The sequence below is a fragment of the Perca fluviatilis genome, chromosome 5 (genome assembly GCF_010015445.1).
Source record: "Perca fluviatilis chromosome 5, GENO_Pfluv_1.0, whole genome shotgun sequence".
In the NCBI taxonomy this organism is placed as follows: Eukaryota; Metazoa; Chordata; class Actinopteri; order Perciformes; family Percidae; genus Perca; species Perca fluviatilis.
The window spans coordinates 6,917,294-6,943,650 of NC_053116.1; the positions used below are offsets into that span (position 1 = coordinate 6,917,294).

The 26,357-nt window shown below is 39.9% G+C and overlaps 1 protein-coding gene across 3 annotated transcripts in view; it reads left to right on the plus strand.

The window, feature by feature from the left end:
• LOC120558795 (CMRF35-like molecule 8) overlaps positions 1-17,255 on the plus strand; it is a 64,970-nt gene extending 47,715 nt beyond the window's left edge. The window contains exons 1-7 of one of the 3 annotated variants that reach the window (XM_039800055.1): positions 941-1,127; positions 2,359-2,709; positions 3,590-3,730; positions 4,014-4,118; positions 10,610-10,647; positions 10,737-10,895; positions 16,927-17,255. In XM_039800055.1, coding sequence (XP_039655989.1) covers positions 1,088-1,127; positions 2,359-2,709; positions 3,590-3,730; positions 4,014-4,118; positions 10,610-10,647; positions 10,737-10,895; positions 16,927-17,127 — 1,035 coding nt within the window. In that variant the 5' untranslated portion in view covers positions 941-1,087 and the 3' untranslated portion in view covers positions 17,128-17,255. Of the gene's footprint in view, positions 1-940; positions 1,128-2,358; positions 2,710-3,589; positions 3,731-4,013; positions 4,119-10,609; positions 10,648-10,736; positions 10,896-16,926 lie in introns of those variants that run through there. The other 2 variants (XM_039800056.1, XM_039800057.1) reach the window with 2 other exon arrangements.
• Positions 17,256-26,357: the final 9,102 nt, after the last annotated feature.

A 26,357-nucleotide genomic window follows, 5' to 3' on the forward strand; every position in this document is an offset into this window, starting at 1 on the left:
TTAAATGAGCTATATGTAGGGCATTCTCTCAATCCTCATGTGGAGGAAAGGCTATCTCTCCCATTAAGAAATCGTTCCGAACCTTTTTTTGAGTCGGTTCAGCCATGGCATGCAAACCTACGGTTATCCGGACAGCCTGGCTTGCTGAGGCACTGAATTGAATTAAACGCGCGAAGCATTTGGCTAGGAGGGGCAGGTGGGCGGAGGGTTAAAATGCAGCGCTCTGATTGGCCGAAAGCATGTCACTCCACTGCTCAGCGGTAGAATCGACGTCATAGATGTAGATTGCATAGAAACAGAAAGCGGAGAAATGCGAGATGCAGTGAATCGTTCAAGCGTACTTAAGGGTCAAAATGCGTGCCGAGTACGAAAGATGCGTACATGTTGGCAGGTCTGTAGATGGAACATGTGTACGTTCAAAAGTTGTTTTAGTCGTGGAACAGAAAACTCAGATTGGACAGAGAGTCTAGTTAGCTGTCTGGATTTACCCTGCAGAGATCTGAGGATCAGTTAACCATAGTATTCAGAAATATAAAAAAAACATGTTTCAATTTCAGTCTGACTTGAGGTTAATAATGTATCAGGATGTAATTGAGTGCTGATGTCTGTGAGTACTGCTGCATCACCACCTGGGGGAGCCATTGACCAAAAACACACAGGTGGTTGGACTAGAAGAACAGCTCTCAACTCTCTCATTCACATATTATATTATTTCATCTCATTAATTCACTTATTTTCACTAGTGGATTACAGTATGAAGGCTTTTCAAAGTAATGTGGAGAATTAAGTGATGTTTTAAGTCATGTTATGCTCTAGTGTTGCAGCATTAACCTGAACAGTAATAACTCCGGCTCTAAATCACATAGTGAAGACAAGACACTAAGCTCCAGTGATTTTATTAGTAATGTTTTCAACCAGTCTTGGTCGTTCTCAAAGCTCAGGTTCTTACTAAAGAAGGGAGGAGAGTAGAGGGGGGGGGGGTGTGATGTGTTTGGAGGAGGGACTCCATCATTTAGAGAAGTGAACAGTTCCTGGTTTAGCAGTGAAGAAGAAAGAGAGGCAGCGTTAAACCATCAGATCCTCCAAAATGAATGTCTGTCAGTCTCTGATCTGCTTCTTCTTCCTCAGTGAGTAAACTCAGCTTCTACTCTCTCTTAATTATGTCATTTTTATTTATTATTTCTTTATCTACAGTCGGTCAGTTCAACTTTGCAGCAGAAGGGAAACAGTTTGTCATGAGTAGACTCTGTTACAACACATCTAGTATTAGTCCAACATCATGTTGGTTTCTGTGGTTAAACAGGATGTGATGAGTGGTGATAGTCACAGCCTATGTATTGGACCTGTGCCTGTTGTTGTGCTGTACTTGTTTTCTAAGCAGTTATTAATGTTGTATTCTAACTGTAACAGAGGAAATAGTTCTGCTGCTTCCCCCTGACTACAGTTTGTTGTAGCTTCACATCTCAGGAAACTCCAGATCTAAACCTATAGAGGTTCACAGAGAGAAAGGAAGGGAGGAAAGAGGAAGGAAGGTGATCAACTCACCAGTACAGGCTCGGACTTTATCTTTTCTTTTAATAATGAGATGAGATGCCACTCATTGGTTTTCTGTGAGGAACTAGAGGATTACTCTTTTGCACTACATAAACAGGATTAACTACTGTCGGATTTTGATAATTGTAAATTATTAATATTATTATTGTTATTTAAATAAAAAACTAATTATTAAATTAAGAATCAAGAACAGTGTCAGCGGATTCCTCTTCATACATCATCACAGCATCGCTACTAAAGATACCACAAGGCTCAACAAACTTGTAACCCATCCCAACACTTTGGTTTAAAAAGAAATTGATCACAAAAAGGAAACTACCTAATAAACTACTTCATTTTAAATGAATGAATGCCATCTTACAGAGGAGAAACACAGAGAAACCTGGAAGGCACAGCTCAACAGTCTAACAGCATTTTCTAAACTACAGTTTATGAATACATCTTGTTTTTAATTCCTTTTTTTATTTTGACATTGCGTGTGGACATTTTATTCTATTATAATGGTTCCATGTGTTTCATTATTGTTGACTGAATCACTTCATTGCTTTTTGAGTTGTTTTTATTCTCTGGGGAACATTAAATCAGAGTCAGACTGTGAGATTATTTTAATGCTTGAAATCTGAAAGAATCCAGATCTCTGTTGTTTTAAACTGTTACCCCTCAGTCACAGACTGGTTGAACTGGGCAGCTCCCAGTATGACTGTGGGGATCTATGTATGATTTATGGAAATGTGAAACAAAACAGACTGCAACATCTTACAGGAAGTACAGATAGTAAGTATTGATTGTTCATCTTTTTAACAGCACTGCAGGATGGAAACATTGGTCTCATCAATGCAGAAATCATCGAGAGTACAGGAACTGAAGGAGGAAACATCACAGTTGCTTGCTCCTTCACTTTCTCTGGAAAGAGGAAGATCTTCTGTAAGGACGAATGTAAAGATGGAGACATTCTCATTGACACAGAAAAAATCACAGCTCAGGACGGCAGATACAGCATTGAATATATAGAAGGAGATTTTCCACTAGATAAAACAATTCTGTATGTGAGCATCAGAAACCTGACTCAGTCTGACTCAGGATGGTACAGATGTGGTTTGGACAGATCTTTCTTCCCATCATCATACGAGGAGTTTGAGATCCGAGTTACAGACGGTGAGTTTCTACTGAGAGTCATGTTATTAACTGTTCACTGACAGCTGCTGATGTTTCAAATAACTCAACATGTTTAGTCTAACAGTTGTATTTAGAGCTGTATATTTTCATTATTGTGAACTCTGATAAATGCTCCTTTAACAGTTGATGTGTAAAATATGTAATAAACTCAGACGGACTGATTGGAATCTTGTTGCACCAAACCCATTGACAAAATGGCATCATGGCTTTGCGTAAACATACACGCCACTTTCCTAAAGCCAAATGGTGTGTGATCTGTACGCATTTTGAGCTATCCACGTGTATGTCTACGCTGTAAACAGCGGATGTAAACATATCGCGAGAACGTGCCGTACTATCTGTACTACTGTACTGTACTAAAAAAAAAAATGTTGGGTTTAGGAAAAGAACATTGGGAAAGGCTTTAGTAACACAAAAAACAACAAAAAAATGATAAAAAAACAACAAAAACCGACGTTGACCAAAGTCACACGCTTAGGAAAACAATAAACGGTTGGGTTTTACCCATCCGCCACCCCAACCAACCTCCCTCCACAGACTTACGTGCTTTCATAATACTCGCTACAGTGAAAATTCACACATAATGTAGGTCAATGGCGGCCAAACGGTGTTGATAAACACGCTAAAAAGTGATTATGCATGTTGGTAACGCGCCAAAACGGCATATGAATTGGTGTGTCATACATACGCCACTTTATGAGATCAGTCTGCCATTGATGACCTTCAGCATTTAGCTGTGGGATTAAAACACATGGATGTTAGCACAGAGTTCTCTGCAGGGAGCATCTGATCATCACCACTTCTTTGGATCTCTACAATCACTATCTGACTGTTTGATTGTGTTTTTAATGTTTCACAGCTCCAACCTCTCCTCTCAGACCTTCTTCACCATCAGTCCCATCAGCCTCCACACTGATGACATCACAGAGTTTAAGCTCCACACCTTCATCAGCCTCCCCTGAAGCCAGCGAGCAGCCTCAACAGAAACACACAGCTCCAGGTACATTTACTTTGTTGTTTGTATGTGAATATACTGTTATTGCAAATACATGGATGTGTATGCTTGTATGCATAGAACTTATATTCACTGTTGGTTTAAATGTTATAAAATGGTTATAAAGTATTCATTTAAAAATGTTAAGTTGATGTTACTATTAGTTGGACAACACAGCATGAATGATCTCTCAGGTCTCTCATGTACCTTGGAGTCCAGTTTATGCTGCCAGATATATTTAATAATCAACCAGGAAGTGTAAAACCAACTTGTTCTTCTGCTCAAACAGCCCAAAGAGCTCTGCTGTATGTGGGTCTGACTCTGGTCCTCTTCTTCATCATGTTATCAGTAGCTTTGCTGATTTTCTGCAGGATGAGAGCCAGGAAACCCAAAGGTTAGACTACAGGAAACACACACACACACACACACACACACACACACACACACACACACACACACACACACACACACACGCTATATCAGTGAAGAAGTCATGTCACAACCATTAACACTGTAAAGAGACAAACAAATTTGAAAAAAGCAGCTCGTAGGGCTCTCCATCTCGGGCATTGTAGATGTTCAACTGTGTCCTGGGCGACTGTGCACGGAGGGTCTTTTGTAACAACATGGACGGGGGTCTTCTAGACTGCATTGCAATGATTGGCTACAGTCCCCCAAAGTGCTTATACTCCGGTTCAGGAGACGTTTCCAAAGAGTAGACTAATCTACAACAACAGAGAGAGACAGAAGAGAGGAGGTCCATTCTTGGAGACACTATAACCGCAATCAGTATGAACGACGACAGTTATGTTATTGTAACTCCAGATTCTATGAGTATAGGCTTTGCCCTCTAAGGCTACGCTATTGGGGTTATCCCTTCGCGCATGCGCAGTCGTGAAGATTTTCTTTCCCGCCCTTGCGTACAGTACGGGCTTCAACTACGTCTGCAGATACTGTATATAAACAGAGCGGACCCATTGTTCATCTCCCAACATCAGCTTTTTCTTCAGCTAATGTAACAGGAGCAGGTGGCCCGAATCTTAGAGGGCTACGCCTATACCCATAGAATCTGGAGTTACAATAACGTAACTATCGTTCTATTTCGTATAGGCTTCGCCCTCTAAGGCTACTCTATTGGGTTAGGGCGAAGCTGATGTAGTCAATACCACCTGTGACACAGGGTCCACAAGCATAACATAGACTTTTTTCTCTCTCATGCACTGGCAGGAGATTGCATCAGAAGCGTTATTCTGGTAAAAGAGCCTGCCTATGGAGGACTAAAAATGACAGAAGGAAAAATAAATAAATAAAAGTAGAAATAAATAAATAAATGCAGAAATATAGTGAAAATAAATACATTTTGGTAACATAAATGGCTATTTCTGTATTTTTACATGTATTTATTTATTTATGCATTTCTATATTTATGTATTTATACATTTATTTATATATGTATGTATTTATATATTTATGTATTTATATATTTATATATTTATATATTTATTTATTTATACATTTATTTATTTATACATTTATTTATTTCTGTATTTCCACATTTCTACATTTATGCTGTATGCTAATTGAGTGGGGGGTGCCAACATCAGTCTGAAGAAGGATTGGTTAGAGCGATGTGATCGAATCTACTACTACTGCCTTGATTTCACTGGTACAAGGAAGCCTACTCTGCTGCTTATGTGCAGGTTGAGCACCCCTATACAGCATAGTGTATATTAATGATAAACAACTAGATTTTCAAAACTGGAGGAATATATAACTGCCATAAACGATATTTTGAGATAAAATTGTGATAAAATAACTTCCGCTGTGGAGTCCATCCAAGCCATGGATGTATTAAGAGAAGCAGGTTAGCACTAGCACATAATCGTTTTGTTGGCTAGGTGCTTCTGCGGACATTGTGAGGCTATGGCGTCGGCGGTGGACAGCATGTGTTGTCGAGAGGTGGATGCCTACTGGGCACTAGTTGAGGGTTTAGTCCCGGCCACGGACATTACCTGCCTGACGCTCCATCCCGGCTTTGATGCCTGCTGCCTCAACCCGTTCTCGCTGCAGGTAGCATACCTCAACTTCAGGCAGGAGTATGGCCCTCTCCAAGCCAACAGACCAGAGTATGTGTAGATGAGAGTAATTTAGAACACTATTATATTATTATACACTTCTATTATAGTCGTCAGTTTTCTACACAAATAACAAACTGTATCAAAATAATTAATGTACATACTGTAACTACTTATATATAGCCATATTCTACTGCACTTCATACTATTCCTCCTGCACATACAGTACACTTATTCTTACGTTAACGTTTCTGCACTACAATGGTACTGTTACCACACTGCACATATCTGTCTATGTGGTTCATACTGAATATCCATATTTATTACATTTTTCTTATAATATATTCTGTTAATACCCTGCATATATCTATATTATTACTGTTACTCCTACTACATTGCACATATCTGTACATGTTGTTCATTACTTAGTTATACATATTAGATTTTTTTTCAATTCTGGTTGGACGCAAACTGCATTTTGTTGTCTTTGTTCTTGTACTCTTCACAATGACAATAAAGTATAATCTAATCTAATCTAATGTGCATTATTGATGCTGCGGGATTAGCAGATTTTTAAACTCTGATGTGCGTACATACCTTTATGGAATAGAATAACTGAAAATGTTACATAAAATAAGTCTATCACTCTTGATCATATTGACTACGGTATGTTAACAGGATTATCAATATCAACATTGCACCCCTATCATCAGGGCTGTACTTGGACTGAAATTCAGCCCGGGACTTTTACACGAGTGCCCTTGGTGCACGAGCAGAAGGATTTTTTGCAGTTATTTTAATTCTAATAGTGTTTTTATGGTATAAAGAGAATCAGATTACGCTGAAGACCTTCAAGAAACTTTAGGATGACACCTGCCTCCTCAGGTTGTATAAGCAAGTCACCACTGCACTGAACACAACCAGGTCAGCAAAACCTAATCTCCAACACATAAGTCACAGTATACTGCTAACTACCAGCATGTCATATGCACAGTCAGTTGGAGTGATAAAATAGTTACAAATACTCAAACTCATATACTCAAAAACTACAATGCAGTCCCATAAAATACAGATTTGTGTGTGTATGTGTGTGTCCTTACTTTCTCAGCTTGCCTCCCTGGCTCAGCTTCCCCTGTGATGGACCCTGCCTCTGCTTACTGATTGTGCAGCTACATATGCATGAGATATAAATATGACTAAGAATAAAACATGTTCTAATTCAATCTGTGCTTCAGTCAAGTTATTATCTATTGAATCGATTGAATAAGAATCGATCACCGGCGATCGCCGCCCAATGCATGCCGGTTAGATTTGTGTCTGACTTGATCCGACTTGATCCCAACTTGCTCTGACGTCATGCACACGTGGGCAACGATAATCTCACGAGACCAAGGCGGCCGCAGTTCTGAGACGCAGGCAGCGCAGTTGCTTTTCACCAACTGCAAGAGCCAGGCGGACGCAGGCAGACCCAGTGCATGCTGGGAAACGCCGGCATCCCAGCTGATCAAACAGCTGATTGGTTCAGAATCGACTCAACATGATGACGTTTTATATAAACATTTTATTGATTTTCAATCGGAGGGATTTTAACTGTGATTTGTCTGATTTAAAAGCTTATTATGTACAGAACACATGTTGTGAGGTTGATAGTTATGTTATGTTTAGAAGTCAGAGAGACTAAATCTGTTCAGATTACGGATCATCTACAGTCTGTTGGTGATTAAAATCAGCAACAGATCGCATGTAGAGCATTTTGACAGCTACTCTGTCCTAATAAAACCAACTGGAGACTGTGTAGGAGCTGATATATGGGTCTGATAACATTTTATGAAATCGGAATCGGACCCGAACGACCACAGTGTTTCTGTCACTTCCTGTTCAGCCTGAAGGCTGCTGGAGTCAGCTGGAAAACTGTCCGACTTGAGAGCGGACTTTTATCACCGCCCCCGCTGCTGCCGCCTGCTCGTCTACTTTACAGGCGAGGCGCAGTTCATCTCGAACGAGCCTATAGACACAGCGCTCCGCTGCAGCTGAACGGCCAGGCCGGTGTTCTGTCGATGTAGCATACTTTGTCAGAATAGCATACCGGAAGTTTAGTTTTATAGCAGGGTCTGTCAATTTGGCCTACTTTGTCAAAACAGCATACCAGTGTTTGTGAAGGGTATGCTGTTTTGATAACCCCTGGTTTAATAAAAAAAAATACAGTTTATAAAGGGGTATGCTGTTTTGATAAACCCTGGTTTAATAAAAAAAATACAGTTTATAAAGGGGTATGCTGTTTTGATAGCCCATTTTTTAATAAAAATACAGTTTCTATAGGGGTATGCTGTTTTGATAACCCCTGGTTTAATAAAAAAAAATACAGTTTATAAAAGAGGTATGCTGTTTTGATAGCCCATTGTTTAATGCGATATAACAGCCCGGTCTCATGGAAGTTCGTGTAATTGTGACGTTATTTGAATCTATTGATACGTGTTCACGGAGACGTTTTTGTCGGTTTTTACGTGGACAAGACGAAAATGTAAAGTAATGTATTTCACCAGCGGGCCGCCTCGCGGGCACCTCCCGGCTTATGGAGCGTCCTTTTCGGCCGCCTCCCGGCCACCTCATCCAGCGGGTCCCCAGCGGCCGCCTCGCGGGCACCTCCCGGCTTATGGAGCGACCTTTTCGGCCGCCTCCCGGCGTCCTTACCCCGAGAAAATAACGTTACATTTACAAGTCCTAAAATAACGTTACATTTACACGTAAAAAATAACGTTACATTTACAAGTCCTAAAATAACGTTACATTTACACGTAAAAAATAACGTTACATTTACACGTAAAAAACAAGAAAAACGTCTCTGTGAACACGTATCAATAGATTAAGAATAACGTGGCCATTTACACGAACTGCCGTGAGACCGGGTTGGATATAATACACCAACACTTACCGCTTGTAATCTTAGGTATGCTGAAATGATGGTTTAAATTTAACGCATGCGCAATCCCACAAATTTCACTGCTGCGCATAAGCATTAACCGAAGGTATCCCATTCTGATGGGTATGGTGTTCCGTTAGAACACCGGTCGCGTATGAAAAAGAAAAAAAAAACAAACTTATTGACCACCGGCCGGTTCGGCCTGAAATGGACCGGCCGTTCGGGATTGTTCCCGGTATTCCCGATGGCCAATCCGCCCCTGAGTGGCAGTAATAGTCACAATAAAGATAATTGAACTACGACTATAAATAGTAGTTGCAGTAGTTCATGGCGTAGCAGGGCGTTACAGGACGTAGCAGGGAACTGCACGGCGTAGGGTGTAGCAGGACCACGGCGACAGCTGCAGCCATGATTTAGGGGCAACCCTAGTCCAAGGAAAACTGCTAGGCAAAAAAAAAAGACAAAAAAAGTGGTCACAACACATGCACAACCTAATACAGTCCAGTATGAAATGTCTTCTTCCTACCATTAGAAGTAATTTGTAAATGTTTATGTATACAGCTAATGATAGATACAAGTTACACTACCTGATGAGCATTGCAGACATGTGATTTTGCACTGTGACCCACGGTGAAGCACTAATGGTCCAGGATCCTGTAGAGAGAAGCCCTCTGTCTCTTCAAAATCTACAGTGCTAGGTGCATCTATCCCTTCATTACTGGCTGCACTCTGCCAAAATCTGAAAAACACGGAGCTTCAAAATCACTCACAAAAAAAGATACAAGCTTAGTTACCAACTGGATCAGTAATAATAATAAAAAAAAGAGAAATAAAACCAAAGCAGCTCTGACGTGTCAAAACCTCTAGTGGCAAAATCTAGGAGATTTCAGCATATTGATTAATATATAAATTTGGACTTTCTAAATTACCAGAGAGTAGCCTACTGGGTACAAAAGTGCAAAAAAGGGCCAAAAAAAAAGGGGGGAAAAAGGGGGGGGGGGGGCCCCCCCCCCCCCCCCACACCCCACCCCAGGTAAAAAAAAAAAAGGAAAAAAAAGGGGGTGTCCCTGGGCGCCCCCCCCCCCCCCCCAGCCTATAGCAAGCTTAAGAGGGGAGCGAAACGAGGATGTTAATGCTAGCTAGCTGCCTGCCCGCCGGTTAAGCTCTTTAGAAGGCAGGCGGGCGCAAAACTGGCAGGAGGTGTCGGGGGTGAGAGCTGGGCCCGCGTGAGCAGCACCGAGGCAGGTCTCGTTGCTGGGATGGAGGTCCGGCGGCGGGATGTAGCCAGTCCAGCAGTTGGGGCAGAGGCGAACACCGCTGGAAGTCGAGTTTGTCTTCATGCTGCTAGCTTGAAGAAAAAGTGGGAGATGAACAATGGGTCCGCTCTGTATATATACAGTATCTGCGGACGTAGTTGAAGCCCGTACTGTACGCAAGGCCGGGAAAGAAAATCTTCACGACTGCGCACGCACGAAGGGATAAACCCAATAGCGTAGCCTTAGAGGGCGAAGCCTATACGAAATAGAACCAGAGGTTCACGGGGACCGTCCACACCGTCCAGACCGCAAAAAGCATCAAACACATTTAAATCTCTTTAAAACCAAGGGGAGGGCCAACAGTTTAAAGGGAGGGACTCACATGTACTAACAGGCACACGGCCGGCCAGGCTACCAAAACTAAGAACAGAGAAACTCTGATAACAACTCACACTGGGTCTTCATTTTCTGCTCAGGATGCATACAGGCTAGTTGTTTGCTGCTGTTTTAATGTTTTAAATTCCATATATAGAACATTTAAGGTCTGCCCAGAAAGTTTAGAAAGCTCTTATTTTAAATGAAGTCACAAAATGTTTTTTTTTTAAAGTTATCTCTTTATTCTAATGTTTTTCAGAACCTCCTGTGGAAACTGAGTACTCTAATGTCACAGAGGTGAGTTTGGGTTCATCTGGACATCTCAGCATCATTAGTGTTTGAGAAACCAGCTGATATTAATACAAAGCCCTGTTCTCTTCCTGCAGGCCAACCGAGTGTATGAGGAGATCAGAGAGGACAGACAGAGCACATCTCCTCCTGTAGAAGTGTCTACAGTTTACACTTACGCCAAATACACCAAACCAGATGGAGCGGAAACCACAGAGGAGTACAGCTTAGTCACTGCACCCACTTCTCAGAAGAAAGTAAGTCAAAAGTCTGGTAGGGTTTTAGGTTTTAGTAAACCCCTTCAGGCTGCAGCTGATAGGTACTAGTTTTTATTTACACAGCTGTTTCTCTATCCCTAGCACCTATGGAATGCCGTTTTATTCACAATTAAATAAATGAATAAATACATAATTAAATGAATAAATAAATAAATAAATACATAAATACATAAATACATGAATAAATAAATCAGTATGCCTCTGAAATACATCATGAAATAAATAAATGAGGCAATAAATACATAAATAATTAAATACATTTAATTATTTTATGGTACTTTTTTTTCATAAGTCCATATTTATTTATTTCAAGAGACTTTTATTTCATAAGTCCACATTTATTTATTTCAAGCGACTTTTATTTTCCTAATGCCACATTTATTTATTACACTCTCTATTTATTTCAAGTTCCTAAATGCAAATCAGGGGGCGTGGCTATCTCTCACAATCAGAACAGAGCCGTGGGCAAAAAAAGGCTGGAGAATTGAGCGTGCAACACGACCGGCAGTTTGCGGTGCTCTTTACGCAGTGCACAGTCACCTATTCTGGGGTAACTAGACCACCAACTATAGCGCTGACCTGACGGAGCACCACGACCGGCAGTGTGCCCAGCCCACAGTCACCTACTACTTTCTGACCAAGTAGTTACAGGAACGTAGTTATGTGAAAAGTCCACTTCTAAGCAGTTCTACTAACTACTCTCCCCCAAAACCGTTTTTTTCCATTTGCATTCGCACTGGCCAAGTGGCCATAGGGACTATAGGAGGGGTAAGACCCAGGCACGGCGTTATGGGTGGGCCTGACGGGCCTAGGCCCACCCACTTTTCAACAGGCTCACCTAAAACTTTTCTTCAAAAAACATTAATTAATTAATACATTATAATTTGGTGAAGAATTATTAAAAATCAGCAAATAATCTCAGAATTTGTGCTAAAATTGTCTAAATGTTTAGTTTTCAAAAACAATTTAAAAAAACTGGTCATGTCTATTTTTATGTTTCTGTGCAAGTTCAGCAGACAGTGAGGTTCGGGAGCGGATGTAGCTTGTCGGTATGCTAGGCTAGCTCCCAGTGATCTGAGAATGTGAAAATCATTTCCAGTAAAGGACAATGTTGCAAGAGTCGTTAAGGTACCTTAAACGTGCACGAGCGGTCTCAGAGTCATCGCTGCAATCTGGAGATGAAGGAGAGCTGTGAAGGCTACTCTGCCTGTATTGTATTATATCATTATATGAGATATATGGATTAAAATAATCGATTCATAACTCTCTACAGAGCTGCAGGTGCAATTCTATTTATATAACAGTTTACTGTTGTCAAGTTGTTTTTCCCTCATGGTTTTCTCTTGTTATGGCCAATAATGCTTAAGGGCTTGTTAATGCGATTTATTTATTTTTGTTAAACATGTTTATAACATGAATCATCACACTAAAGTAAGGAAATAACTTGAGTCTTGTTTTACATGACAGATGATGTTGTCAATGAACAAGTTCTGTGGCCGAGTATTGATTGACACTGTCGGGCAGTGTTGTTGATTTGTATTGTTGAAAACTTAAACAAATTGAAAAGAATTGTGAAATATTCTGCCTCATGTTATACGAGCAGAACTAAACTATGTTTTGGGGAAATATTAGATTCCTGACCACTTTTACAGTCTATAGGCCTTAGGTTAGGAGAGATGCGCTATAGTGCAGCCAGGTATGGTGCGTAATGGAGATTCCAAAGCGCTCTTCTTTTGGTCAGAACCAAGGAGAGCGATTGCGGATAGGTCGGTCCTTTGCACGGAAACGTTTTACAATGCAACAACATATTTAAATAGCATCAAGCTTTAACAATCTTTATTATGTAAGCACATATAATATATATAATATAACAGTATATTAGTCAGTCATTTGTATTAGGTTAAACAGGGATTTGATAACGTTTTTAATTTAAGGCCCACCCACAATTGGTCTGGCCCATCCAAAACTGGAATCCTGGCGCCGTGCCTGGTAAGACTGTGATGCAAGCACGGCAACGGTCTTTATAGCGTTAAAATCAGAAAACAAATACACCAAAACAGTATGAACTAAATACTAAATCTAATGTATATAGCATATTTGTCATATTTTAAACAAGTCTCCCGAAGAGAAACGGGTATCTCTCTCTCCCCCGCCTCTGCCGGCTGCACTGTGGACGTATGTGTGTGTGTGTTTGTGTGTGTTTGTGACGGCCGGTGTGCCAGTTTAGCTGGTGATCATGTCAACTGGTGATATTTGCATGAAATCTGTGAATATTCAACAAGGCCCTGCCCTGCGTTCTGCTCTGCCTCCGCCCCTCGAGTGCCAGAGGTTCACATTTTCACAAAGTGTTTGCAAGTGAGACCAAATAATGGATATCACTGAAAACATCACCAGTTGATGTGTAATACATGTCCATTTAAGCATTATTCACACAAATACGACACATACCGTATAAACGAAGAAAAAAAAACGCACTAGAGATCTAGCTGGGATTCGAACCTTGGATGTCATGGACAAAAGAATTAACAAACTAGCTTCTACATCATCTACACACACTACTGCAATGATGTTGTAATTTCTATCTATATATTGGACTTTTAATTAACACAGGTTAACATAGGAGAGAAATATATACGCCCATGTTAACTGGTGATATCACAATTTAACATGGGCAAATGCAAGCCTCCAAACAGTAAAGTAGGTTCATCTTTGCCTCACATAACGAAAACTAACTGATGTACAACAAATGTGGCATTAGGAAAATAAAAGTCTCTTGAAATAATTAAATGTGGACTTATGAAATAAAGGTACCATGAAATAATTAAATGTATTTAATTATTTATGTATTTATTGCCTCATTCATTTATTTCATGATGAATTTCAAAGGCATATTTATTTATTTATTCCCATATTTATGTATTTATTCAGTTATTTATGTATTTATTAGGACTGTCAAAATAACGCAGATTAATCCATTCCATATTGACGTTTGACCCTGAGCCGTTCTAGCCACTATTCAACTGTTAAATGAAGGAGGGAGACGAGAATGTGCTGCCTGGATCATTGATTGGAACATTTAGCTACTTGTTACTTCTTCCTGCCAACCCTGGCTACCGAAATCTGGTGCCACTGATATGTCTGCTCTTCTCTCTGATGCTCTGAAACGGACGATACAGGCAACACAAACACCGCTGCACGTGACACTAGTTAACACTATGCTCGAAAGCAGCTAACGTTAGCCTACCGCTAGCTAGTAGCTGGATTAAACACTGTTAAAATGCTGACAGCTAACGCTAAACGGTGTAAAGTTTGACTGTGTTTTACTGTAGAGGATTCAACACCGGTATGTAACAATCTGCTAGCCTGACAAGCCAGCTGCCACTAGGGTGCGTCTAGATTTCTAGTAGTGTTGACGAACTGACCGAAGAGCCGGTTAATTAACCCGACTCGTGTCACTGAGCCGGGAGAATCTAGTGCCATACGTCAATGAACCGACTCACTCCTGTTTTTTTCTTTTACTTCATTCGGCCGTTGGCCGTTGGCATTATATATATGTCAATGGTTGGCCGTTGTGTAGCTGGTATTCTTCTGCTACTGTGTGTGTTGTAATCTAGCTCATTAGCGCCTCCACTGGACTGGAGTGGTGGTGGTAGAATCAATCAGGAAATGAGCTATGTAACCCATGATGTAACCGTGCAACCGGTCGGCCGCTAGACTCTAATGTAACCGTGCAACCGGTCGGCCCGCTCGAGTCTAATGTAACCGTGCAACCGGTGGACGCTCGAGTCTAATGTAACCGTTACCAACCGGTCGGCCCTTAGACTCTAATGTAACCGTGCAACCGGTCGGCCCGCTTTCGAGTCTAATGTAACACGTTGGCGATTCGAGCCACTCGAGTCTAATGTAACCGTGCAACCGGTCGGCCCGCTAGACTCTAATGTTACCGTGCAACCGGTCGGCCCGCTAGACTCTAATGTAACCGTGCAACCGGTCGGCCCGCTCGAGTCTAATGTAACCGTGCAACCCGGTCGGCCGCTCAGGTCTAATGTAACCGTGCAACCGGTCGGCCCGCTAGACTCTAATGTTACCGTGCAACCGACTCTAATGTAATCAAGCGGTGTCTTGGTTTCCCAAGTTTGAGTTATTAACCAAGCCTTGTTTCTGGTGCATCTTAGAGGATTGTGTTCACGGCAATTTACACATTATCGATGGGGAAGTACAGTACATCACATACAAATACACGTCATGTTATCTTGGTAGTTATGTTAAGTTAAATGTTAGAGAAGTGAATGTTGCTACATGGTAGCTAGGCTAGGCTGTCACAAGGAGACCGTAAGGACCGTAACCGAGGGTAGGCTACTGCATGAGTCTATGTAATCAAACGGGTGTCTAGGTTCTCGGCAAGTTTGACTTATCAACCGATAGCAGAAGCCTTTATCTCGTGCATTTTAGAATTGTGTTGATGGAAATTCATATGCTACATTACCAAGGGGAATGTATTAGGCCTATATCACATACAAATACACGTAATGTTATCTTGATAGATATTAAAGTTAAATGTTAGAGAAGTGAATGTTACAGGCTGTCACGAGCAGACCGGGGGGGCACCGGCTAGTGCGAGACCGAGTCGAGACCGAATGTAACCCATAACAACCGCTCGAGTATATAAGCAAACGGTTTGTCTAACGGTTCTCGGCAAGTTGGAGTTATTAACCAAGCCTTGTTTCTGATGCATCTTAGGTGAATGTGTTCGGAAATTCACACATTATTGATTGGGAAGTGCATCACATACAAATACACACGTTATCTTAGTTATGTTAAGTTAAATGTTAGAGAAGTGAATGTTACAGGCTGTCACGAGCAGACCGGGCGGGCACCCGGCTACTGCCGAGACCGGGAGTAGCCGGGTGCCGCAGCCTCAGGCACGTGAACCGTTGACCGAATCTATAGACTCGGTTCGCCAACCAACAACCGTCCGGTTGAACCGACTCGCGTAAAAGAGCCGGTTGTCACATCACTAATTTCTAGGCTAACCATCTGCAGCTGCCGTCGGAAAAACAACACAGACGGTGCGTTCAATGAAACTGGTAAACTACAGCTTCGTGGTGCATTTGAAGTTATTGTAAATGTCCTTTTCCCATCTGGTGGTTGTTTTTGTCGTTCAACAGCAATTTACTAGTGAAATAAGTTATTGTTATTGTTATAGATTATTATCAAATCATTTAATTTTGACCATATGGCCTTAGCAATAAACAAGCCCTTCTTTAATGTCACCGACTGTTGTTTAGTACCCTTCGTTTTTCTTTTCTTTTTTTACTTTCTTAAAAAGTATTGGTTCAGGCACCGTTAATTATGTATGCGATTAATTTCGATTAATTAATCACAGAGTATGTAATTAATTCAATTACATTTTTTAATCGATTGACAGCCCTAGTATTCATTTATTTAATTTTGAATAAAACGGCATTCCATAAGCACCTACCTATCTTTGATGATCATGAGTCATGTAATAATGTTAATTTGCCTTTTTATGTTTGGATGGAGGTTTTGAGACGTGGTCTGAGACAAATGAAAATGTTATTGTACAGCAGAGGACTTTTTTGTTGCAGTCAGAATAGAGAGATTTTTGGACTTTGTAGATTGTGGACAAAGAAAGGGTTTTAAATGAGTTAATGTTTTCATATGTTAAGATAAATCAATATAGTTGGAGGAGGACTTCCCTCTGTCTATTTTGTTCATCAAGAGAAAAAAGCAACCTATTGAGGAACAGGAACCAGGCCAGTTTGTGATCATACTGTACTGTATCTAAAGCCATTGAGAAAGAGGAAGTGTGAACAGAAAGAGGGAGGAAAAGGTGTGACTGATACAGATATTCATGTTAAACAATAGATTCAGAGATAAAACCCTGTGAACAGTTTACATGAAGCAGCTCACGCTGAAATGATGCTCTTGTGAAGAAACAGGCGAGTAAAGTCAGGTGATAAAGTTTGAGCTTTGTGTTTTCTTGCAGACTGAAGACGACTGGAGTGACCTCACCTACTCTGAGCTGGATCTTCCCAACGGTACAGCTGCCTCGCTGCACAGCGCCCCCTGTGGTGACGCAGATAACGTGGTCTACTCTGTTCCTCGGCTAGAAGCCAGCTCGGCCGGCAGCCACGCCCAAGACGCTTCACCTCCTCTGTACTCTACTGTTACTTTACATCAGCTGTAGCTTCAACGCTGTCAGCGCCACATTTACTCTCTCAGGAGCCAACAGGGGACACAAAGGGCTTTGAATGAGTCACCTTCACTCAAAGAAATCTGTTTTTATTGTTATTGGGGGAAACTATGTCAATTACAGCTCACATTATATAAATGTGTATATATATATATATATATATATATATATATATATATATATTTTTTTTTTTTGAAGATAAAAATTTTTATTAGCTCTATGTGTTTATTGCTTTTGAAGAAATGCATATGTTCTCATAGCCGATATATATTAAATTATTTATTACGGTATTTATTATGTACTTTTCAAACTATAGTGGATGTGTTTAGGTGCTGAATCTACGGTGGGCGACATGGGCAACAGCACACAAACCCCGAAAGCAAATGCAACAAAAAAATTGCTGCATCCAGATTACGCAACGGAAGTTCTCCAGGCCTCTAGAGGGATCAGCTAAGTGGAACAGCTTGATTTTCGACCCCACGGGGAAGGGGTGCATTTGTTTTCGGGGTTTGTGTGCTTTTCATTTTGCATCGTTTTTTATTTGCAGCGCGTTTGTGTATTTGGTTGTGTTGTGTGTATTTGCAGTGCGTCTATGCATTTGGTTGTGTTGTGTGCATTCAGCACGTTTGCTGAATGCTGCACATGTGTTGTAAAATTATGATCCAGTCATCATGGCCTATACAATACAATGGCCTGTACAATTTTTAAAGTGTAAGTAGTTCTTTACAATTTATTTTGTAGATTAGGGTGAATTTGTGTGTGTTGTAGCAGTGTTTTGCCATTTAGAACAAGCTAGCATGCTAGCGCTAACATGCTAACAGTTAGCCCCTATCTTGGCTAGTGACGTAGAAAGCCATGCAGATTTTGACCAGCTCACCAGGAGACTGAAGGCAGGACACATTCAGAAACTGTATCTCACTCAAAAAAGCATGGTTGTTTTTTTTCAAAGCTTGTATGCGTGTGGAAGCACCAGAGACACAAAATAACACCCCAAATCCCATAAAAAGTGTGTTTTTTTTCATAATATGGGCACTTTAAGTTCCAGATCTTCTGATACTATAGACAATGGTAATTTACATATTCATGAACATTGTGTGAATTGAACATTGGTAGTTTTCTAGCAGTAATCATTATTGTTACATCAGCACGATGCATTTTAATGCAGGTCTGTTTTCAGTCTGAACGCTTGCTAAGGCTTCAACACTTGAATTATGAGAGGACATTTAGGGATTACACTGTACCAATTATTACTGTAGAGTTTCAATAGACACAAAGCTGTAACAACTTTTAAAATTATAATAAATCATAATCTTCATGTTGCGTAAAGTATCAGTTTCTCAGTTTTTTTCAATTAAAACACAATGCCTAAACAGATTTTTGAAAAAAGTTGATCATTTGAAGCTGGTTAAACTGGCAGATAAAAAAAGAAGAAAAAAAGAATGAACATAAGACTCAAAAATGTGTTGACAAGGTAGAGATTTTATATACACACATTGATTTTACAAAAATATGACTTCCCACTTAAAGATACAACCAAGTCTCGTTTTCATGTAAAATCAGACATAAACTCACAGATGAAAGAAAAGACTTAATAAAGAATAAAGAGTGGACTGAGAACAGCTGTGGTCAGCTGTTCTTTTTAACAGGGGAAAGAAGTATCAAAGTGTCAACAGAAACCTCTCAAACCACAGCAGCATAGTCTACTTCTCTCTTTACTCAGTATGCTCCAAACATTCACTACCTAATGCCTAATACCTAACCCTGACCCGAACACTCCTCCAAAATGCAGATAAATGCACAGCTTCTGTTTCCCTCTCATGTACAAATATTTAATGTTGACAACTTCTGCTTTCACATCACACAATTTCATATTAAGTTGCTGTTTCTGTATTTGTGATTGTATTTTTGTGTTCAGATTGACCTCTATGAGAACTGTCCTCCACTCTCCACCCGTGCAGACTCCACCTACCAGAGTCTGGATCCAGACCACATCTACTCTACTCTCTCTTAAATACAACACCAATGATGATGACTTGAGGAGGTTCGTGGCTTAGCCTGGACCATTTAAATAAACTTAATGCAATGCAAAACAGCGATTGGCTTGCCTAGCTTGTTAATAGCCAGTGCATGTTGATTGTAGCTGGCCACTTTGTAGATGTTAGTTAGATGGCACCAACATTTGGCCTAATCATAACTGGCCTGGCAACGCAAAGGCCAAGGTTTTGTTTCCAGATCTGTGTGGTGACTTATGATGCGGGGGGTCTGGGGTCCTCCCCCAGAAAAGGTTTATAATATTTCTACCTTTTTCTGAATCAATTTATGCTGGTCTTTATGTAAAGAACTAACGGGACAATTCAAAATATAAAACCATAGTTTGGATCGACTTTTCTAATTATATCTGAGTCAGCACACACGTAGCCTAGGCATCATTTACTCTTCCTTCCTGTTTTGCGTCTTTTGTTGGGGAAGTAACCTCCTTAAATGTGCATATGACAATTATTCACCTCAATGACAAATTAATTAATTTTAATAAATTAATAAACTACTGGACTGTAATATTTCAGATGTGTTTGAGCAAGAATCCTGCTCATGTTCCAAACTTTGTGCACATTCAAAATATAACTCATCCCATCTGTCATCAAAAATAAAGTGATAATAGGCATATTGTGTGTGTGTGTGTGTGTGTTTCCATGTTCTAGTGTGCCTTGCTGTGTGTGCATGTGTACGTACCTCTGTCCATGGTACTGAATAATATACCAAAATAGATAGGATAATTGGCATTGCCACAGAGATAGTTGTATTTTTATTTTGATGTTAAGAGAGATAGCAGACTATTTAGCTGTCAGAATAATAGGCCGTCTGACCTACAGCATGGCAGCTCAGCTGCATGTCACGTTATATTCTTTCTATAGCTTTATAAAGACTCTGACTTACCATGCTGGATGAAGTGAAAGGCACTTTCCTTGCCTTCTTGCCCGCAAACTCAGCAATAAAGTCTTTGTACTCCAGTGTTTGTGAAATCGGTGATAAAAGAAAAAAAAAATGCATGATTGCAAACATGCCCCCCAAGAGGCACGAGGCACCCCAGAGGCGTGAGGCCCCCCAGAGGCGCTCACTTAATTCTCCACTTTACTTTGAAAAGCCTTTATACTGTAGTCCACTAGTGAAAATAAGTGAATTAATGAGATGAAATAATATAATATGTGAATCAAAGAGTTGAGAGCTGTTCTTCTAGTCCAACCACCTGTGTGTTTTTGGTCAATGGCTCCCCCAGGTGGTGATGCAGCAGTACTCACAGACATCAGCACTCAATTACATCCTGATACATTATTAACCTCAAGTCAGACTGAAACTCATTTCTCCTGGAAATCAGTATTCATATCTTTTTGTTTTGACTGTTGAACTTATTTGGTCAAAACTGTTGTCAAAAAGAAAAAGAAAAAAAGTTTCATTTAAAGCTATAGTGCGTAATTTATCTCTACCACATGAGGAATTCTAAAAGCTGAGTCATGCTTCTTGCGTTCAGCACGGTCGGGGCGCTGCGTGCATGGTCAGCGCGAACCATTTGGTCTTTCATACTGATTGCGGTGAAAACGTCTCAAATAACAGACTTCTTCTCTCCTGTAGCCAATCATGCGACCGCGTCCGCATTGTTGCAAAATGTTGGAGGTGCGTGGCTCGGCGATCAGACCCTCCACAGACCCTCACAGTCGCCCAGGCCGCGTTTGCGTCATATCACCGTCCGGTCCTCGCCGATCGCGCTGAACGCAAGAAGCATGAAACAGCTTTAAGTAATGACAACAACACTGTCGGTGCATGCACATGATACAAGCCTTCCGTGATCGCGCACCCCCCACACTTCCTCCACATAGTTGCTAGTAACCAAGGAGACACGGAGGATTACAAAAACATGATGGACTCTTCAGAAGAGGTCATTATCTTCACTCAAGTTTCTGCAGGAAAGTCACCAGACAACACAATCTTCTGAACATAGTCATACTGAGAAATCCAGAGAGAGTTGTGTGGAGCTGATAGTCTTAATTAGCTTTGTAGCAACTCATTTGGCAATGGCTTGAATGTAACGGACGTTCATCACAGTAATATCAAAAAGTTACGCACTACTGCTTTAACGCTGCAACTTAATGATTATTTTTATTATTGATATTGAATTTGATATTTATTTTCTTGATTAATTGCTTAATTCTTTTGTCTATAAAATGTCAGAAAATAATTAAAGGTGTTTGTTATAATTTCCCACAGCCCAACATGATGCCTTCAGATGTCTTGTTTTGTCTAACCAACAGTCCAAAATCTCCACATATTCAGTTTAATCTCAGTTATGACAAACACAACCATAAAATCCTCCCATTAGAGAAGCTGGAACCAGCAAACAGTTTGCATTTCTACTTAAAAAATAGCAGAAAACATCAGTGGAATATCAAAGTAGTTGACTGAGATGAAAATTCAAATTTCAGTTCATCTAAAAAAGGTGAAATTAAGTGCAATAAAAACCATATAGGAAACTATATAACAACATAAAGAGAGTAAATGACAATAATCAGACACCAGGATGTAAACAAAAATTCTTAAAGCAGATGCCAAGGAATCTAAATAAGATGAAGAAATCAGACAGTCACAATAAAAACTAAAGAGGAAATAAGAGATAACAGTGAAGGCAATGTATTGTTGTTGAGATGACTCTATAAAACAGAATGAATACTAAATACAGTTCCAAAATCTACTGTTATCATCTCACAACTTTATTAGAATCTTCAGTGCTTCTTATTGAGGTCTATTTTATTGGTTAGTGTTTTCAGATGAAATGTGGGAAGAAATGACTGAACCATTTCTACAGACTGGAAGAACTTTTAATAGTTCATTGTTTTGTTATGCTTTACAGTATGAATATGTTACATGAATTATATTTTTCTTGAGTACAAAACAAGTTTTAAAGAAAAAGACATAAAAACATCAGCCTGTGCTGATATGTGACTTTTCCCTTATTCTACTGCATTCTACCGCATCTACATCATCACTGCCTTATTCTGTTCAGAAAATACAAAAACTCATGTTAGATCAACTATTTTGCTTTTACGTATTTCCTGTCATATCTATAATGTCATAATGTTGGATTTTAAAGAATGAGGTAAACGTATTTCAGAGACATGACCGTGAGCTAAAACGTTCAGATTTCCAACTGTTTTGAACGCTCCAGTTTCAACAGTTTTTTCTACTCTCAGTTAAAGGGTAACTACCGTTTTTCAACCTGGAAAAAAAATCTTTGAATTTGGTCCAGTAATGAGCGATTTATTGCAATTATTTTGGTATCGACAGTTTCAGATTGCTACTAAAAGTGTTTGTAACATGCCTACGAGTATCAGATCCCATTTTGGACACTTTTTGTCAAGAGAGCGTGGGTGTAAAAAGCAAGGCTGCACAAACAATGCCCATTATTAATTAGTTACATTGTAGCTCGGTGCACGCCGCCTATCATTGTGATCTCTCTCAATACTGGACCAAATTCAAAGATTTTTTGACACATCAGTCTATTAGACACAAATGCATGAGGAAACAGGGCCCAGGTTGAAAAAAACTGTAGTTACCCTTTAAGTGTTATGCAACTCTAAGCCGGCCTTCTATAATTGGTCATCTGCTCCAGGTAGGCAGGACTGCAGTGTGTTTCTTTACGTGAAAAAAAGACAAATGACAAAAATTATTTAAAAAGATGGAGATTTTTTTTTAGTGTAGACAGAAATATCTACCTATAAATCGAGGAATCTCTGTGGGTTTTAGCAGTGTAGACATAAATATGTCATTAATGCCTCTTAAAATGCCAACCACGAAAAAAGGGGGGAGAGTAGAGGGGGGGTGTGATGTGTTTGGAGGAGGGACTCCATCATTTAGAGAAGTGAACAGTTCCTGGTTTACCAGTGAAGAAGAAAGAGAGGCAGCGTTAAACCATCAGATCCTCCAACATGAACGTCTGTCAGTCTCTGATCTGCTTCTTCTTCCTCAGTGAGTAAACTCAGCTTCTAGTTCTATCATTCTGTCTCTTTTTACTCTGAAATTGTTCTTTATTTAATTCATTTACAGTCAGTCAATTCAACTTTGCAGCAGAAGGGAAACAGTTTATCACGAGTAAACTCTGTTATAACACATCTTTTATTAGTCCAACATCATGTTGGTTTCTGTGGTTAAACAGGATGTGATGAGTGGTGATAGTCACACTTAGATCTTTTACTCTGAATAATAGTAGAAATACACTGTTAGAAACTTGATACTGCATTAACATTTTTACCAAGTATTATAATCAAAATGTACTTTACGTACCAAAAGTGAAAGTTCTCACTATGCAGATTATAATATTATAATTATTGATTCATCCGTGTGTTTATCACTTTAATATCGCAGCTGGGAAAGGTGGAGCTCATTTTAAATACTTTACATACTGCTGGGTATTAGTTAACCTTTTATTTATTATTAATCTAATTCACTTTGGACCTGTGCCTGTTGTTGTGCTGTACTTGTTTTCTACGCAGTTATTAATGTTGTATTCTAACTGTAACAGAGGAAATAGTTCTGCTGCTTCCCCCTGACTACAGTTTGTTGTAGCTTCACATCACAGGAAACTCCAGATCTAAACCTATAGAGGTTCACAGAGAGAAAGGAAGGGAGGAAAGAGGAAGGAAGGTGATCAACTCACCAGTACAGGCTCTGACTTTATGTTTTCTTTTAATAATGAGATGAGATACCACTCATTGATTTTCTGTGAGGCTCAACAAACTTGTAACCATCCCAACACTTTGGTTTCAAAAGAAATTGATCACAAAAAAGGAAACTACCTAATAAACTACTTCATTTTAAATGAATGAATGCCATCTTACAGAGGAGAAACACAGAGAAACATGGAAGGCACAGCTCAACAGTCTAACAGCATTTTCTAAACTACAGTTTATGAATACATCTTGTTTTTAATTCCTTTTTTATTTTGACATTGCATGTTGACATTTTATTCTATTATAATGTTTCCATGTGTTTCATTATTGTTGACTGAATCACTTCATTGCTTTTTGAGTTGTTTTTATTCTCTGGGGAACATTAAATCAGAGTCCGACTGTGAGATTATTTTAATGCTTGAAATCTGAAAGAATCCAGATCTCTGTTGTTTTAAACTGTTACCCCTCAGTCACAGACTGGTTGAACTGGGCAGCTCCCAGTATGACTGTGGGGATCTATGTATGATTTATGGAAATGTGAAACAAATCAGACTGCAACATCTTACAGGAAGTACAGATAGTAACTATTTATTGTTCATCTTTTTAACAGCACTGCAGGATGGAAACATTGGTCTCATCAATGCACAAATCATCGAGAGTACAGGAACCGAAGGAGGAGACATCACAGTTAGATGCTCCTTCACTTCCTCTGGAAAGAGGAGAATCTTCTGTAAGGACGAATGTAGAGATGGAGACATTCTCATTGACACAGAAGAGGACACAGCTCAGAGAGGCAGATACAGCATTGAATATATAGAAGGAGGTTTTCCAGTATCTAAAATAATTCTGTATGTGAGCATCAGAAACCTGACTCAGTCTGACTCAGGACAGTACAGATGTGGTTTATTCAGATTTTACTCATCCTCACCATCATACCAGGAGATTGAGATCCGAGTTACAGATGGTGAGTTTCTACTGAGAGTCATGTTATTAACTGTTCACTGACAGCTGCTGATGTTTCAAATAACTCAACATGTTTAGTCTAACAGTTGTATTTAGAGCTGCATATTTTCATCATTGTGAACTCTGATAAATGCTCCTTTAACAGTTGATGTGTAAAATATGTGATGAACTCAGACGGTCCCACACTGCAGCTGATTGGAATCTTGTTGCACCAAACCCATTGATGACCTTCTGCATTTAGCTGTGGGATTAAAACACATGGATGTTAGCACAGAGTTCTCTGCAGGGAGCATCTGATCATCACCACTTCTTTGGATCTCTACAATCACTATCTGACTGTTTGATCGTGTTTTTAATGTTTCACAGCTCCAACCTCTCCTCTCAGACCTTCTTCACCATCAGTCCCATCAGCCTCCATATTTTACAATAACTTTGAATGCAGCACGAAGCTGGAGAGGCGTGTTTCAAGTGAACACAATATATATGTTGTTTTTCAGACAACGGCAGCTGCAAACTGTCGTACATTTTGTGGCACCGAAATCCATGTTGCTATTTGATCTGGTAGATAACGGTCGTTAAGGCACCGGGTCTTGGTACCCAACCCTAGTAACAGCTGAATATTCTATCTTATGATGAAAAAGTAGAGACGATTGTAGACGAAAATGAAGAGAGATTTTATCTTAGTTTTAATTTTATGCAAAAACTGTAGTCTCGTCTTTTTTCGTCAACAATAATGCATGTTAATTTAGTCTTAGTCAGCGTTTTTGGACATTGACGCAGTCTCGTCATCGTCTCGTCTTAGTCATGTAAAAAAAGGTCGTTGACGAACATATTTAGTCTTGTCTCGTCTGACGAAATTAACACTAGGCCAGACCAGTATACCACTCCAGAAAGATCAGAAACTTTATCTGCCACAGAGTTTCTTGTCAGCTTGATGTTGGCAAACACAAGTTGCTTCTACCTCGACAGCGTTCTAAGGCCATTGTATGAAAAAAAAAAATAATGTTACGGACTCAGGAGAGATGGGTAATATTCTTTAAAAGATTTATGTGGTAAAAAATTTACAGAAAAAGGACTCGTATATTCTTTGAGATTTAAGTGGTGAATTTGGTAATTGGAATAAATTACTTCTCTGCAATTCTCACACATTGCCAAGTCATCCAGTGGGCCTGATTGGAGCCTTTGGGGGGCCGGTTCTGGCCCACGGGCCGTATGTTTGACACCCCTGATGTATTTGGTCAAAAATATCGTGAAATTTGATTTTCTCCATATTACCCAGCCCTACAGTGTAGTCAGTACAAGTCACTGCAAACAGGCTGATAGATTTCACATTACAAAATATTTATACTACTCTTCTCTCAAGTTAATGTCCCTACCCGCTATTGTTATCATCTTTATCGCTGCGAGTGGCAACAGCAGCTGAACCCAAAACTACAGAAATCATATTTACACACATCAACTTCCTGTGAAGCCTGCTGCGCTACTCGCCCATAATAATTCCCTTTGACAACCTTATAGAGCTAAAAGAAGAAATAAATGATAATT